Raw genomic sequence first — 16,814 nt, forward strand, 5'->3', positions numbered from 1 at the left:
TGCTTTCTATTGTTCATTGACCGTTTCTTAAACTTGGGAATCTGATTGTTTTTCAATACCTCTTCATTTACTGTCACCAATTTCATGCCGAGATTTAATCCATGGATGAAACTTTTGGTATGCAACACAAATGAGTGTGAATCTTAGTTAGGAACATTTACATTAAGATTATGTCTCCTGTCACCCAAGGTGGGCATTGTGAGACCCTGATCCCTTTAATACTGTCACCGAAGCTGGGTGTTGTGAGATCCTGATCACTTTAATAATGTCTTCATCATTATTGATAATATTATTCTGAAAAAGTTTTCATGCACATTTTTAAAAATGTCATCACTCTCTAAATCAGCATCCTCATTAATGGTGTACTTGTATGTCATATTTCGCTGTTTAATATGTCGGACAATACAATGCATTCATTTGGCTCCCTAGGTCCCACAATACACTGCACGTGACAGTATACTCATTAATGTAGTATGCACACAATGATGACTAACATCTTTGTTGTATTTCACTCGATTCTAAATAAATACAACTATGTAAACATACACACATCCTCATATACAGTCATATATATATATATATATATATATATATATATATATATATATATATGACTGGGAATATTAGGATTAACCATTTATAGAATACTTATTTGTTTATATTACTGTAAACGTTCTGCAGGTAATAAATTGTATTATCTAATATGAGTTCTGATTGAATATTCAACAATCTTCAATATTATATAGAGGTATGATATATTGAAACTGAAACATATTACATTTTACATAATAAAAAATCTTAATAAAAATAATATATATATATATATATATATATATATATATATATATATATATATATATATATATATATATATATATATATATATATATATATATATATATGCATACGCATCAAATATGTATATACATATTCTACATATTCGCATAACCTACACACACACTCATACACATGCACACAACATATATACATAGGCATGATAGTAAAATTTCTATATATCCCCAAGGTGCCATCCTATTATTAAATTCCCTTCATTCCAGAATGTCATTCAGTGTCAATCCAGCATTAAACTCACCCTAATCCAGGCAGGTCATGTTTTCAAAGAGGTCCATATAGTGTGAACATGTGTTTCTTGGTAATTCAGAACGACTGAGTTATAAAATATTCCTAATTTGACAACTATTGTTGTGAATGCTCATTTGTTTTGTTTTTGTTTTCATTTGTACAAACTGAAATATCATTAGTATACATCTTTTTTCCCTTCGAGGAATAATTGGTGTTTTAATTTACTTGTAATGGGTATGTAAAAATTTGAATATTTGGATTTTATGCATTATATTTTGATTTAACAATATATTTGATATCAAAAAACAATATTTGATATATTTAAGATCATACTAAATTTATTGCCGATATGTAAAATCAATGTTTTTTATAAAGACATATTTGGAGAAATATGATAAAGAAGGTGGTCAAGGAATTTGCTTCGGATGAACAAGAATAGCGTTCTCATTTGAAGACCACGGTCACGGTCGTTGTGCGACCTGCGTGTTAGGGAAGTAACACTATACAAACATTAAAGATTACATCTCCTTCTTCCACAATGCGCCAATTTCACCTCAGGTATCAGATTTACCGACTTAGATGTACATTTACCTCTGTTTTATTTATAATGACGTATGCAACAAAATACCCATTACTGACTGACATTACAGATTCAAAATTGCAGTTCTGTTTCAGCGTACTTCAAACGACTGCACCAGACTTGTGAACATGACGATCTTTACTGTATTTGGTAAAAAATATATCCTGGTATCCTCAGGATTGACCCACTCAAACATTTAATATGACCTTCTCAGACGAACACGCCATTTTCTGATGATACATCATTTAATTTGAAACATTAGCTATATTAGAAAATAATGCATATAAAAAATTGACATATTTCCTGCAATTCATGTTCTCAACCTGACATCCCTTTATTTATCAGATGGAAAATCTTAATATTTCGATTTAAATAAGCACAAAGGTAGATAATGCTGATTTATTTATGAAATTTATCATACAAGTATGTGTTTCGAATAAATGTGCACGAATTACAATAACAAAGAACCTCCTCTGAACAATAGTAACAGATCAAACAATCTTCCATACGTCTGCACATTATTCCAAATAGTTTTGCTGTTGCAGTCATCAGCTGTGAGTCACATTTCTTGATGTTAAGTAGCAAACTGGATGCCTATTATGGCAGTAAGTTGGTTTGCCCCATCATAATAGTAAAGAATTTTATTTGGTGAGGCCTCACTGACTAAAAACGGTAGAACTTGTGGAATGGAGTTTTCTACATGGTATGTATCTTTGTTTCATTTCACAAGTGACAAATAGGATTTGCGGCAAATTTTAGTTTTGTGACTGTTGATCAGTGTCCAGTGCTCGTGGTAGTCCTTCTAACTCCTACTTTCCTTTCTAAACCTAACCTTAGCCCTTTACCCTAAAGTCTAAATCCTAATATTAACCCTAAACCCTAATCCTAGAGATGGATACACAAACGTCTCAGAGGAATTTTACAAACATTTCGGTCAAAAACTGGTATCGGCTTACCTCTAAAAAACTAGACTTTGAGCGATATTTTAGTTAGATATTAGAAAAGTAAAGAAAGGGAATACAATATCCCTAGACCAGTGCATCAAATCTCTACCATATTTTCAAAACATAACCCTAACCATAAACGCCTAAACTCTGAACTGAAATTGCCAAGTCCGAAAATAGCTCTTTTTTCATATCTTGGTAACGCTTGGGAATTTTTCGTGCAGTTTACTTTGCTAGATCGGCATTAGCAGCCCTATGAATACGAAAATCGATCGAGCCAATTTCAGTAACAGTTGATTTTTATTACAATCTTAGCCTTAAATTTAAAACTCCGAAAATCACTTCTTTCTCGATATCTCGGTAGCACATGAAAGGTATTTAATGCGGTTTGCTTTGCTAGACCAGCCTTAACAAGCCCTATCCAGCAATACCAAATGGATTTCACTCCTCATCTGCCATCTGTGGAGTGAAATGTGTTGGGGTTTTTTACTATAGCGAGCTACCGAATAGCCAAATTTTCAAATCCAATACATCGACAGAATTAGATCGACAACCCCAATAGAGACACTGGTTTATGAATTTGCGAGTGGAGGATCCGATTGTCATGTGTGATAACTGCAAGATGTGAATGAACAAGACAAATCCAACGATATCTCGATCCTGAAAATCGATTGAATCGTTTAGGAGAAAAGTGGATTTTGGAAAATTCAGTAATCATTGGTACATAAGTAATAAGTCACAAAACGAATCACAGCACAGACCTGAAATGCAATAAAAAAAACTTTTTAAAATAAATGAAGCTGACAACATAAGAAGGTTCAAAATTTATGAGTAGAACGTTCAATTGCGAACGGTACATTAAAATCTTTTGTAACAATGTTCACTTAGCGAATTAAATTCCTTAAATATTTTCTTAATATTTTTATATATCTCGTGAACAGGGAAGAAAAAAGGTAGCAGAATCATATTCACAATTCCTTGCGAATCCTTATAGTTTAACTCGTCGGACATAGCCCAAATGTACAGCGTTTCTATTTTCATGTTGACACTTTGTATCTCCAATGAATATTGATTATCCTTTAATAACCATAGAGAGGAGGGATAGTGAAAGGGTCAAAAGTTCAATTAGTGGAGGTTGAGTAGTATTGACAGAATTTTTACAAGGAAAAACATATCAGTTTGCAATACCTCTGTCAGTTGTTAAAGCTCTCCCATGACACAAAGCAGTTAATTTAGTGATTCATTTGTAAATTTAACATAGATTCCTTTATCATTATATGTAACCCACACTCACTGTAATACATAATAGGTCTTCATTGCACATAAACATGAATAATTTACATTTTCTATTTTTATTCAATTTGTTGAAAACTTTAAAGTGATATAAATCTTTGGTTACAATGTACTCAAAATCGTATACTGTTTTACTAGAGAGGTCGAGCAATTTCCACAACAAGACAAGAAGTTAAAATTTTTTCAATGGTTGAAGCCAAGTTAAGTGGTTCTTTACTATCTAGATGGGTGCTTTGTTGTAGAATCTGTAATCAATCGCGTTTCCACGTGTATTTTTGAGAATTAGTGGCGGTAAATGGGTTATAGGCCCATCGGTAAAGTGTGTAAACCCATAGGACTGCTTTGATCCAGGACGAAGACAAGGAATCACTGAGCTCATCTAACTCATGCATGCATACAGTCTTGCTTAGATTGCATTAGTATAAATGGGGTAAAGTGGAACAAGTGGTATCCCCTCGTGACCAGAGGGGTCTACGCTATTTCTGTGTCCAGAGGGGATATTGCCAACCTAAAATATCCTCAAGAAAGAGTAACCGCAGAGGTATGTGGCATGAGGTATTAAGTTGCAGAGCCAGGATTTGTCCGAACCGTGAGAACTATGCAAGGCTGGTCAGCTTCGTCACCAAAAGGGACGCTGGTATAATCGATTACCTTAGAATAAACATGACAGTGCGTCTCAAGGATCTGAGATATTCAACTATTGGATTTCCTTGGACCTCGGCCGAATTAACCAACTAATTGGGTTGATGTTCTTATTTCAGAAATAGTGCGAGGAGAAGGCTTGAAAAAGGTATGCTGTTAGTAGCAATTATTAGATTAATGGTAATTTAATTTCATACAGCTTATAGAAGGAAAATATTGTTCGCTTGGTTTATAACAACTTGCATATTGTGAATTCATGATATATAGGACTAAACTCAATGTAAAATATACAATATAAACCTCAGCAGTATCCCCCTTTTATTTGTAATTGTCTTGCTGATTCACACCACGTTTCCAGTGATAAAAATCATGCGAAAACCTTCAATGAAATTGCTCCCTCTACCCCACCATAACAGTATAAGTTACAATTTCGATTCTTCAGTGAAACATTGTTTCTATTTATTAATTTCAGCCAACTGTCATCCATGTACGAACCGGAGAGGGGAGTTTTAAACTGCAGAATGTTACGATGCAGTCTTGGCTAGTGAGGAAATAGTGTACATCCATGAACATACATTTCCAGATGTTTTGCGCGTTAAAAACCAATTTGTCATAAACCTGCTTTAGCTGATTGTAATTTGATACAAATGGATACATTTAGAATTTATATTCAATATTAGAACTTTTCAAATTGATTACTTGCTGGACTTTACAGTTAGAATAATTAGCGGAATGAGTATGCATTGATTTAATTCCAAACTTCATTATTAGATACTTCCTAGCGGCTCTGTGGACCACCATGATATAGGATACAACCCCACTGGATCGGTTTGACCAAGCAGACGACTCTTAATCAATGAAATCAACTGACTAGTCCATGCTTACAACCTTATATAGTGTGCATTAGGTAGCCTACAAGTTCACGCGACGCGAAAAGCAATCGAGGAGGCTGCTGTTTTGGCGGATTGGGTTATCAACTGCAAAGGCTATATCTGATCCTCTCCGACAAGTGGAGCATAGGCAGACTGGTCACCATTTACACGAACGAAAAGCTGACATGCCACATTTTCCTTAGTTTAGGCATGTCATTTCGTCTTCTATGATACACGTTATTAAACTATTTGGTTGTCGCAAGCTATAGACAAGATTATCCCACTATTTGCGTTTGTGTTTCTATTTCAGAACCAATGATAGTAACATGTCTATACTTAGTCTGATGCAGATACATATATAACTTCGTATAATTATTACTCAAGGGTCCCCCTAGATACTGTCATAAAGAAAACTTCTATATTTCTCTTCGTAAACACAGTTATCTTATACGCATGAATTAGTTTTTAACTGTAGTATCATAAACTATAGATTTGGGGAACAAATTGTACCGTGACATCATATCTCAATATTTCAGCCAACATATGATTTAATTAATGTAACAAACATTGTAGTTTTATCACTCGTATTAACATTATCGTGTATCCAAAAAGTCAAGCGATTCAAATCAGAACGAGTAATAATAGTGCGACTCGTCTCTATAAAAAGTATGAACTGAAACAATGTTGTTGAAAATAAAATATTTCACATTGATAATGTAAAATCTGTTTAATATTATAAGGAATATATAAATAAAACTGGAATACATTAATTAAAAGGCATTTTATATATGCAGCAGCAAACCGCAATGGTCCCATTGTTATCAGGAGGTGCAACTGCATTGGATTTTTTTGTTATCTTTATCAAATAATTTTTCTTACATTTTACTTATCCTCTACAATGTTATTGGAATCTACAAATCGAAAATTGGTTTTATTTAGCAAATTGTCACGATCATACAATTTAAATATTTACTACCATTGGCATACATGAAGTTGAATGTGCGTTATATTCATACCGTAGCTCCACTGAAAGTTAATGTTAACATGCATCCTATCATGATACTATTACGTACGCTAAATTGCAACCTATCATAATATTGTTACGTAGACTGAAGTGTACCCTTTCATATTACAGTTAGCTAGACTTAATTGTGGCATTTTATAATAATGTTACCTAGACTGAATTGTGTCCCTTCATATTGATGTTACCTAGACTGAATTGAATCCCATCATATTGATGTTACCTAGACTGAATTGCATGATTTCATAATAATGGTACGTAGACAAGTTACGTAGACTGAATTGTATCCTTTCATATTAATGTTAGCTAAACCGAATTGTATCCTTTCCTAATACTTATACCTAGACTGAATTGTATCCTTACATAATACTGTTATCTAGACTGAATTGTATGCTTTCACAACAACGTTATCTAGACGGAACTGTATCCTTTAATAAAAATGTTGTGCTTGTCTTACAATTATTTTGGAACAGCTTGAGGATTTCATTCACGTACATCTAATAATAAGGTAGATCGGCATTAAATTATCTGAATACACAATGAAGCTTGAATACTATATTGTAATGAACCTCTCCAAAACATAACGAGGCTGAAATATGATTTAGACGAATGTGAATGAACCAAACACGTACATTATATATAAGTTCAATGTTATAAGTATTAAATGCTGGAATAGAAAAAACGCAAATACTAAAACCTACTCAAAATTACAAAAACAATCGCATGAAAAAACAATATTAAATGGCAGCCTGCGGTATGCGTTTTCAGCACATGGAAATATTCTTTAAATATAACAGTTTAGAGCGATAGCTTTGAAGAAACATAAGTTTATATTTGATTTTGTTTGTAATTCAAAAAATGTTTCTTTCGATACTATGAGTATCATTACTGAAACTAGATTGGCAAAAGCTTGTTGAGAGAGAGAGAGAGAGAGAGAGAGATATGCTTTACTAACCTGGTATATTATATGTAGCATATTAAAATTCAAACTTTTGTGAGACATATGTGTATTTTCATATTTATGCTGAGTACATTAAAGTTCTGAGATATATTGAGCAAGGTAGACAAATTATCATCTGATAGCTTTAATTTTACATAAAAAGTGTAAGAATATTTTAATTGCATCTCCCTCTCTCTCCCTCCCTCTCTCCCCCTCTCCCTCTCTCTTTATATATATATATATATATATATATATATATATATATATATATATATATATATATATATATATATATATATATATATATATATATATATATATATATATATATATAAATCATATGGCAATTGACAGTCCTTTTAAGTGCACTGGATCCAGTAAGGGAACACGTATGTCAGGGATTGATTAAGATAAATGTAATAAACTGACTACGAACATATATCTTATTGAATGACAAAGAAGCTGTACAGAAGCCCAGTCGCAGAACACTTCTCCTCCACTGGCCACAATTTCAGTGATATAACACTTATAGCAATTGCACACAACCCCAAATGGAGTTCAGAAACCAGGAAAGAAAAGTAATCTTTTTAGATAGGCCGCCTTAGAACATTGAAACCATGTGGTTTAAACCAAGACGACTAGAAAAAGACAGTCATTCACAAATACAATTATCGTTTAGCAGCCTACATGTTTTCTTTTCAAACATTCACTAAATTTGCTTACTAGTCACATAATAGCCTATAATTGCAACTATAACAATGAAATATCTGGGATATAATTTGCGCGTATATAAATTAACATAAAATAACAGATGTTGCTAGGGCTCGTCGATTTCTAGGACAATATAAAATATCTTCCAGCATACGCAACAAGTTAGAGTCATGTAAAGTTTTGCAAAGACAATGGTTTTTCTGTTGTATTTGTTTGTCTTGTCTATGTTTAGTATTTGCCTTTGAAAAAGACTCATTAAGAGTCGAAAGCGCTTAGGCTAGTTCGATACTAGTTTTCTCTGAGCGTAGCATATATATATATATATATATATATATATATATATATATATATATATATATATATATATATATATACACTTTGAAGTCTGAAATAAAAGAATTCTTACCTTACCTTATACGATTAGGGTTATTCTCTCTCTCCCTCTCCTTAGAAATTGTTACATTTTTATATTGAACATAATTGATATATACTTGTAGTGACAGTATTAGATGTTATTATATTTTCACATTAAACCTGCTTGCATAAACATGTGGCAACAACATTAGAAGTTATTACATTTCCATCTAAATATGATTTGCATAAACTCGTGGCAACAACATTAGAAGTTATTACATTTCCATCTAAATATGATTTGCATAAACTCGTGGCAACAACATTAGAAGTTATTACATTTCCATCTAAATATGATTTGTATAAACTCGTGGCAACAACATTAGAAGTTATTACATTTCCATCTAAATATGATTTGTATAAACTCGTGGCAACAACATTAGAAGTTATTACATTTCCATCTAAATATGATTTGTATAAACTCGTGGCAACAACATTAGAAGTTATTACATTTCCATCTAAATATGATTTGCATAAACTCGTGGCAACAACATTAGAAGTTGTTACATTTTCATCTAAATATGATTTGCATAAACTCGTGGCAACAACATTAGAAGTTATTACATTTTCATCTAAATATGATTTGTATAAACTTGTAGCGACATCATTAGAAGATATTATATTTACATGTTAACAACGATTTGAATATATGCAGTGACAACATGAAAAATTATAACATTTTTATGTCAAACATGAAATTATGTACCTCTAGTGACAAAATAAGAAGTTAATACATTTTCATGTTAAACATATTTTATAATTGTATGCTATAACACTTTTAGATGTTATTATATTTTCATGTTTAACGTGATTTTAAGGAACCTAAACAATACCAAAAATCAAAATACATAGTACATATAAAGCAAAGGAACTAACAAGTTTCTGATTAAAAGTTTTCTACAAAAATAAAAAGCTGTTAATAAAAAGCTACAATTCATTTTATTCAACAAGTTTCGCGTCATTTTCCTTCGCCTGATTCACAAGTATTTCAACAAAAATGATGACACAGTGCACATCCGATTTATGTAATCGTTGTGGCTACTACTGAGATTTATCGCCACGAGAGTCAATCGCATCCAGACTTACCATACCATATTCGCCTTATGTCGCGCGAAAATTTAAAAACCCTTTCGCTCAAATATTCAATAATTTCTGGAAAATAGAAAATATTATAAACTTAACGATACTGCATTGAATATAGTGCTTACCATAAACAATGGGTATATTTGTGCATTCATTAATGTACGCACATATTAAAGAAAGAAGAAAAAAGTATGTGTTTTGCAGAAGACGATATCGTGTCATAATCGTATTTTAATGATTTAGAGTGATGATTCAATGCTATATCTGCTACGTCTTTTTGCTTACACAATTAAACCGATTCATCGACGCGCGTTCATCTGTGAGCTAAACTTTAAGAAGACAGAGCAACAGTAGCACAAGCTATTTTGCTATTTTTAAAGTATGGAATATCAAGATATAATTAATGTATATGTTGAGCAATTTTAGAAGAATAAAGATTATATACACAATCTTCCTGCAACATGAAGACACAGAAAAGATTATGATCCCTCAGTTTCTTACTCTCTCATTGTGTTCGGGCAAACATTTGCACATAGCATAACATTGCAAAATTCGTATGACATTGTCCTCTTTTGCTGATAAAATCGTTTATACACATTTCTTTTACATCAGACAGTTACAGTTTATTACGGTATAATTGCTAGCTGTATACTGTTCAATAACGATGTGCTCTTGATCCAGTCTGAAATAATAATAATAATAATAATAATAATAATGATGATGATAAAAATAATAATAATAATATAATAATAATAATAATACTGCAAGATGGAATAATATTTTGGTTTGTATCATGGTTTGAGTTACAGTTTGTGGGAATTTATTATGGTATGTAACAAGACTGCAGTTACAAAAGGTGGAATTTTGCTATTGTTTACAAGACTGGAGTTGCACAAGGTGGACTATTGTTCTTGTTTGTAGCAAGATTGGAGTTACACAAGGTGAAATATTGTTATTGTTTCTAGTAAGACTGGAGTTACACAAGGTAGAATATTGTCATTGTTTGCAGCGAGACTGGAGTCATACAACGTTTAATATTGCTATTGTTTGTAGCAAGACTAGAGTTACGAAAGGTGAAATGTTGTTAATCGTTTGTAGCAAGACTTTAGTTACACAAGGTGCAATATTGTCATTGTTTGTTGCAAGAATAAAGTTACACAAGAATAAATATTAGTATCTCATGTAACAAGACTGGAATTGTACAATTGGAGTATGGTATAGCAAACGCCTTATGCACATCAGGGTTTTACTCTACTCTAAGACTGTAAACTTAAATTTCGTCAGCAGTCATCGTCGTCATCATCATGATCATTATCGTTTTTGTTTAACAACTGTATAACGCAATCAGCACGTGTAATTATACTGTAATGCAAACAATTTTAAATTCCTTTCTTTCCTTATGTAAGCTGATGATTGAATAATAAAAACATTTATTAAAATATCTTGTTTAAAGATTCAGAGTGAGTGCTGCATTTTCATAACCTTCATATAAATAATAGATAGAGGTTTTTACATCAAATTCGGACGTTTAGAAATTTCCAAGGAACATGAAGGTTTACCATTTCAAACCAGGTCGTAATAAGCTGAAGGTTTGACATATCAGACCAGGCTGTAATAAATTCCAGGTAGCATTAGGTTTACTATTCCAAGACATGTCATAATAAGTTTCGGGCGGCATCTGATCTTTCAAGACAGTTTGTAATAAGTTCCAGGTAGCACCTAGGTTTGATATTTCAAAACAACAATCCAGGAAAAGGCTCACAAATGCATGTGCAAAAATATTTTTGAAAGCTACTCGTATCAAGATTACTTGTGACGCCTTTCTGTGCAGATTTTTTAGAAGCTTGTATGCGAAGATTACAAATATACCTCAAGATGCGGACTAATGTAATCGTAGTCTGCGTCACTGTTGCGCCTACCACTGTCCTGTACTTGCATATAACCGCCATCTAGCCCCTGGTCTTGGTGACGAAAGGCGCCCTGTATATCGTAATTATAATTAATTGATTTCAATGAAGCTGTAGGAATCTTCATTAATTATTACATGAATTCATTGGAACAAACATTAACAACATAAAACATAGATGTATAAGTCAGATATACAGAATACGTAACATGAAGACTGATAGACGGATGGGCGGGCAGGCGCACGGACGGACAGATAAATAGATATGAACAGATAAGAAGACTGGCTGAAAATAATAGAGTGGGATCGTGACTAGGTATGGTTTCTGGTAGACTAAATAATACACATATAGCAAATTAAATTAAGAATAGTTGTTTACATTGTACTTTGTAATATGGCATTATCATGTGAAGCAAGAAGTTAAACTGATGTCATACATTCTGAAAAGAATTGACAAAATATCATGGCATTTCATTTGGGTGCACCTGTCTGTATCATAATGAAGGAGACAGAGAAATATAATTAGAGACAGACGAGCAGGTAGAAAATTAGATAAACACAATCCTGTTCTGCCTTGAGATACACCAACTATTTGGAGCCGTGCATCTTAACCAGTTCAAGAAAGCTTTAAAAGAGTGCATAGTGTTCCCAAATAAATAAATAAATAATCTTCACTTTTGCTATCTATTAAATTAAAAACTAATGCCTTTAGTACTTAAAATACTACACTGAGCGAATATTATTCGGCCTCTAACCCCATCCCTCCACTGCGTCGTGACTTACCCTTCCATCACTGTATCCTTCTGGATATCTTCTTAAAGCTGGATTAAGGCTGATGACGTATCTTTCATCCATGGCTGGGACACCATTGTCAGACATTTTGTGCATTTCATCCAGATGCAAACTGCATTTCAGATATAGTGCATTTATACTGAGATTGTCAAAGCGATTATTATGTTAAAAAAAGAACAGCAAGCATCACAATGTTTAAAACAAATGACAATCGGTATATTTTTGTTTCTTTCTAATCTTTTATTTCTAGTTGTATCGATTTTTTATTGTCTGATGATGACTAGTTCCTCGGTAGACATTTCACAATCAGTTTTTGTTATCTTTTTACTGCAATTGAGGAAATTACTTGGAGATAAGAGAATATATGATCGACGAACACCAACAAACCAGTGGAATAAATAGAAACTATTCCCAATATAAAACGATTAATTAATGACAGACGTAGAACTCAAAATATTCAAAAGCACAGTCAATGGATGATATATTACCCGTGGGTATGACTTACGGGTTGCATTTTAAATTCATGAGATATTTTGACTTGAGTCTGTTATGACATATATCCCTATGATATCAGCCCCAAATACAAACTCCAGGTAGTAAATCAAATTTGGAAAACCGTTGTGTACATTTATAGACCAACCACTCACCTCAATCACAGTACAAAGTTTCAAGTCCCTATTTTGAACAATGTCGGAGGAGTTTCACGACATTACACGCAAGGGCGAATTTGACGGGTGTGGGTTACGGCTTTTTATTAGCTATACCCAGCTGTACCTCAAGTCACATATGACCCGTAATGTTCCTATACACGCAGGAGCTAACCTCCTGTTGTAGCTGGATTCCTAATATACTCTTGTTTGCTCAATAGTGATACAATTTCGATTGTGGCCCCAATAAACACTCCTTTATAAGTTGGACCACGACGGCATCAGGAGGTAATGCTCTAAAATTGATCAGAGATTTTCTGACAGATCGCAGATGGTGTTCGTAAATGGAGGAACATCAGCACCGGTTGTTGACGCAGTATCTCAAGGACGCGCTTTGGGTCCCATCGTCTTCCATGTGTTCATCAAAAACCTATCTTCCAGCGAAAAATCCAGCACAAGGCTGTTTACACACGACTGTATAGTCTACCAGGAAATCAACGACTGCAAGGATTGTAATCCACTACATACACCACAAACTGATACAGAAATACTAGAAAGTGTAAGTGCCATGTTGGATCATCTCCAGTGGGAATCACTTTAATCCAGACGATCTAAGGTCAAGTTAACCATCTTATACAAGATAATGAACAACCTAGTGTACATAACAGATGACAAATATTTGACCCTAGCGTATAGTCAAACTGGGGCAAAACACAAGAGGAGTTCCAACTGAAATCAGCAGCAACAATCTGTTTCAAGTTCAGCTCCTTTCAACGCGCAATAGGGACTTAACAGCAAATTACAATCAACAATTGCAGAAGTTCTTGTCTTGTTATCTCACAAGCAGGACATTTCCAACATCTCATTATATTGTAGCAGTCAGCTAAAACACGACCTAGCTATTTTTCAGGGCTTTGCTTGTTGATGTTCATCTCGTCGCAGCCACGGCAGTTGGTTAAGTCTGAGCATGAAGGGACGAAAACGTAGACTGACACTGTTTCGCTTACTTACACCTTTATTATTATTACTCTTCGATATATGTTGTATCGCTACCATTTTCAATTATGCATGAATACACACCAACCGTTACTTAATAGTCGAGTTTGAATGTGCCAACGTATATATATATATATATATATATATATATATATATATATATATATATATATATATATATATATATATATATACTTTCTTATGCACTCTTCATCAAATATATTGTTGTAACTTAACGTCTGGCGTACCCATTATGTTTGCTCATTAGTGGAGCACTGGTTTTAGCATCCTCCATCTAACAACAAAATGTAGCTTTGTGACTGGTGTACTAGCTATGTTTGCTTTTAAGTGACTACTATCTTATGTACCCTCCATCTAACCCCAGGTTGTAGCGTGATGCATGGTATGCTCTTTTGATCATTAGTGACACACGAAGTTTTAGGTATAATAATTACACAAGTAGTCTGCATATGTCTAAAAACAACGTTTCCTGTGACGTATCGGGTGAACACCATATTGTATGATGGCGTAAATTGCATAACCTGTTATTTAACGAAGTCAGTCGGTAGCGAATAGTTTATATAACAAATAATACAATTTATCTTAAATAATTCATATATATTCTTAAACGTTCATGTTTTCAGTCGTTTTCTTTCTATCTGCATGCAGATTTATCTTTATTCTAAAAGCAATAAGATTTATTTAGTGATTGAGTAAAGTTATTTTTGTAGAGATTAAGTACAGATAAATTTATGGAATAAAAATCTAATTGCATCATATAACAATGATTCTACCCTTTGACTTGAAATGTGATAGAAGCGGTGAGTGGATGGATGGCAGGATCAAGTTGTCATGGAAGTATGTATACTATATAATTATGCATCATATTTGAGGGAAAATTTACTCGGGTTTCATTTATCACGTATAGCGTTAGCCAACTGCGGTTTATTTTCTTCTTTAGCTACATCATTTTACTGAGTTACGTTCAAGGGCACACTCGTCAGCTGTAGATATGATTTTGGATGGAGAGTCGTAGAACTATGTGGGGTTTAATGTAACCAGTATGCTGCTGGCCATTAGGACGTTGGCTTGAAGGACGGTTTTCTCGCAGTGAGGACCAAAGCTTCGGGACCAACGAGTCTGCAGAGAATTGGAAGGCTCTTGAGGGATCCTTCAGCAGACTGGGAGAGGCGACCAATGTTTTAGGGGTTTTGTAACAAACGAATGCAAATACATCGATCGATCTACCGATCACGTCTATGTATCTGTCTCAAGGATCTCTATCTTTCGGATTTCTCCACAGATTTCTCTCTCTCTCTCTCTCTCCTTCCACAGAACCTAAAATGTATAGATTATTCATGGAAAAAACAGCTTTGAATATACCTTGAATGTAGCCATTCAAGTTAGTTGCATGCTAGCTAGAACAATAGTCTTAGCGATGAGACGTCTGTCTGGTTTTATCCTAATAACATCAAAATCTAAACAACAGAGACCGCAATACCACCGAATCAGTTCCAGAACTCAGACCAAAGTTCACAGAACAATTGACAAGAGAGCGTTATATACACATTATGAACGGATATAGTTCTTTCTAATAATAAATCGATCTTTCAAAGGAATTACGATCCGGTGTACTCATGTAACTATACCCTTAGTTTAGTATTCAAAGCATCATTATAAAAGATTGGCCAAGTATAGCCCTGATCTCAATCCACATCAATAAGACATGGATGAGATATATTAAAGAAATAGGACAAGATAATATTGAAACAGTATGACCCATGATTTCATACATAATCATACATAATTGCTTTGACTGTACGAAGCGTATCAACTTGTGTGTTGAGTTCTAAAGGGGACTAAGTAAATATTGACTTATTACTCTTATGTCACACGAGGTACTAAAGTGACAAATAATAGTATCAGTAGGTTCCAGGTATAAAGTAAGTTAACGATCCATGTACTGGAGTCTCAGATACTGACTGAATCATTAGCCCGGACTGATGACAGAGTTGGCGTAAAAACATTTTGCTGAAAATGAAGTAGCTCCATAAGGTGAACTTTGGCAAACAAAAATAAGCAGGATTTCACTTTTTTAATAGTGCTGTTTGTTTTACTTGGGAATAAGGGTCATAAATTGTCAGTGTATGTTCCGATCCTAAAGCAACTTGTTTTCTTAGAACAGACACATAACTCATTTCCTTTGCATGATAAAGCAAATACAAGTCTTGAAACTGCAGTTCAAATGAAAATAAAACAATGCAAAGTCACACTTGCTACAACCACAAACCCGCCAGGCCGTTGAACCTCTGGATCTTCTCTGGCACATTTCATGAAGCTTCTGCACCTTCTGCTTACTAATTAGCATATGCATAAAGGTTTATTTGCTCTCCATCCATCCCCAGAGACTGCATCTAAACCTTAAATCGCTGCACACGTTCACACAGCATAGTCAATTATACCACAAGGGTACAGTTTACGTCGTGAAAAGCGTTTGACGGATTTTGCGACAATTATGAAAATCACTAAATTACTACGCATTTTATATACCAAGCCAGGAGGCATGAGTAAAAATACTAGAACCCTTTCGTTTCCTCATCATTGAATCTCCCCATTTAAATACCGCTTAAATAAGAAAGGAGGCATGGGTAAAAATGATAGAACCCTTTCGCTTCCTCATCATTGAATCTCCCTAATTAAATACCGTCATTTGAAGGCTCGTCTTTTGAACACTCAAATTATAATTTTGTAGGAAATATTGATATTTTGCATCGTTTCCTATTTCAGTTGAAAAATAATACTTTGCTTTGTATTTGTGTATTCATTTGCGTTACTAGTTGTATAGTAAGATGGCGCATATTACCGTTATCTGTGTGGAAGTCACGATACAATG

At 33.7% G+C, this 16,814-nt stretch overlaps 1 protein-coding gene across 1 annotated transcript in view; it reads right to left on the reverse strand.

Moving 5' to 3' along the window:
* Positions 1-3,419: 3,419 nt before the first annotated feature.
* LOC149802776 (interphotoreceptor matrix proteoglycan 2-like) overlaps positions 3,420-16,814 on the reverse strand; it is a 32,684-nt gene continuing 19,289 nt past the window's right edge. Inside the window, exons 7-9 of the mRNA XM_089952206.1 lie at positions 12,270-12,390; positions 11,450-11,560; positions 3,420-10,262 (exon numbers count right to left, since the gene is read on the reverse strand). Coding sequence (XP_089808332.1) covers positions 10,236-10,262; positions 11,450-11,560; positions 12,270-12,390 — 259 coding nt within the window. The 3' untranslated portion in view covers positions 3,420-10,235. The remainder of the gene's footprint in view (positions 10,263-11,449; positions 11,561-12,269; positions 12,391-16,814) is intronic.

This window comes from Sinohyriopsis cumingii, chromosome 3 (assembly GCF_028554795.1).
Source record: "Sinohyriopsis cumingii isolate HCF-2022 chromosome 3, ASM2855479v2, whole genome shotgun sequence".
In the NCBI taxonomy this organism is placed as follows: Eukaryota; Metazoa; Mollusca; class Bivalvia; order Unionida; family Unionidae; genus Sinohyriopsis; species Sinohyriopsis cumingii.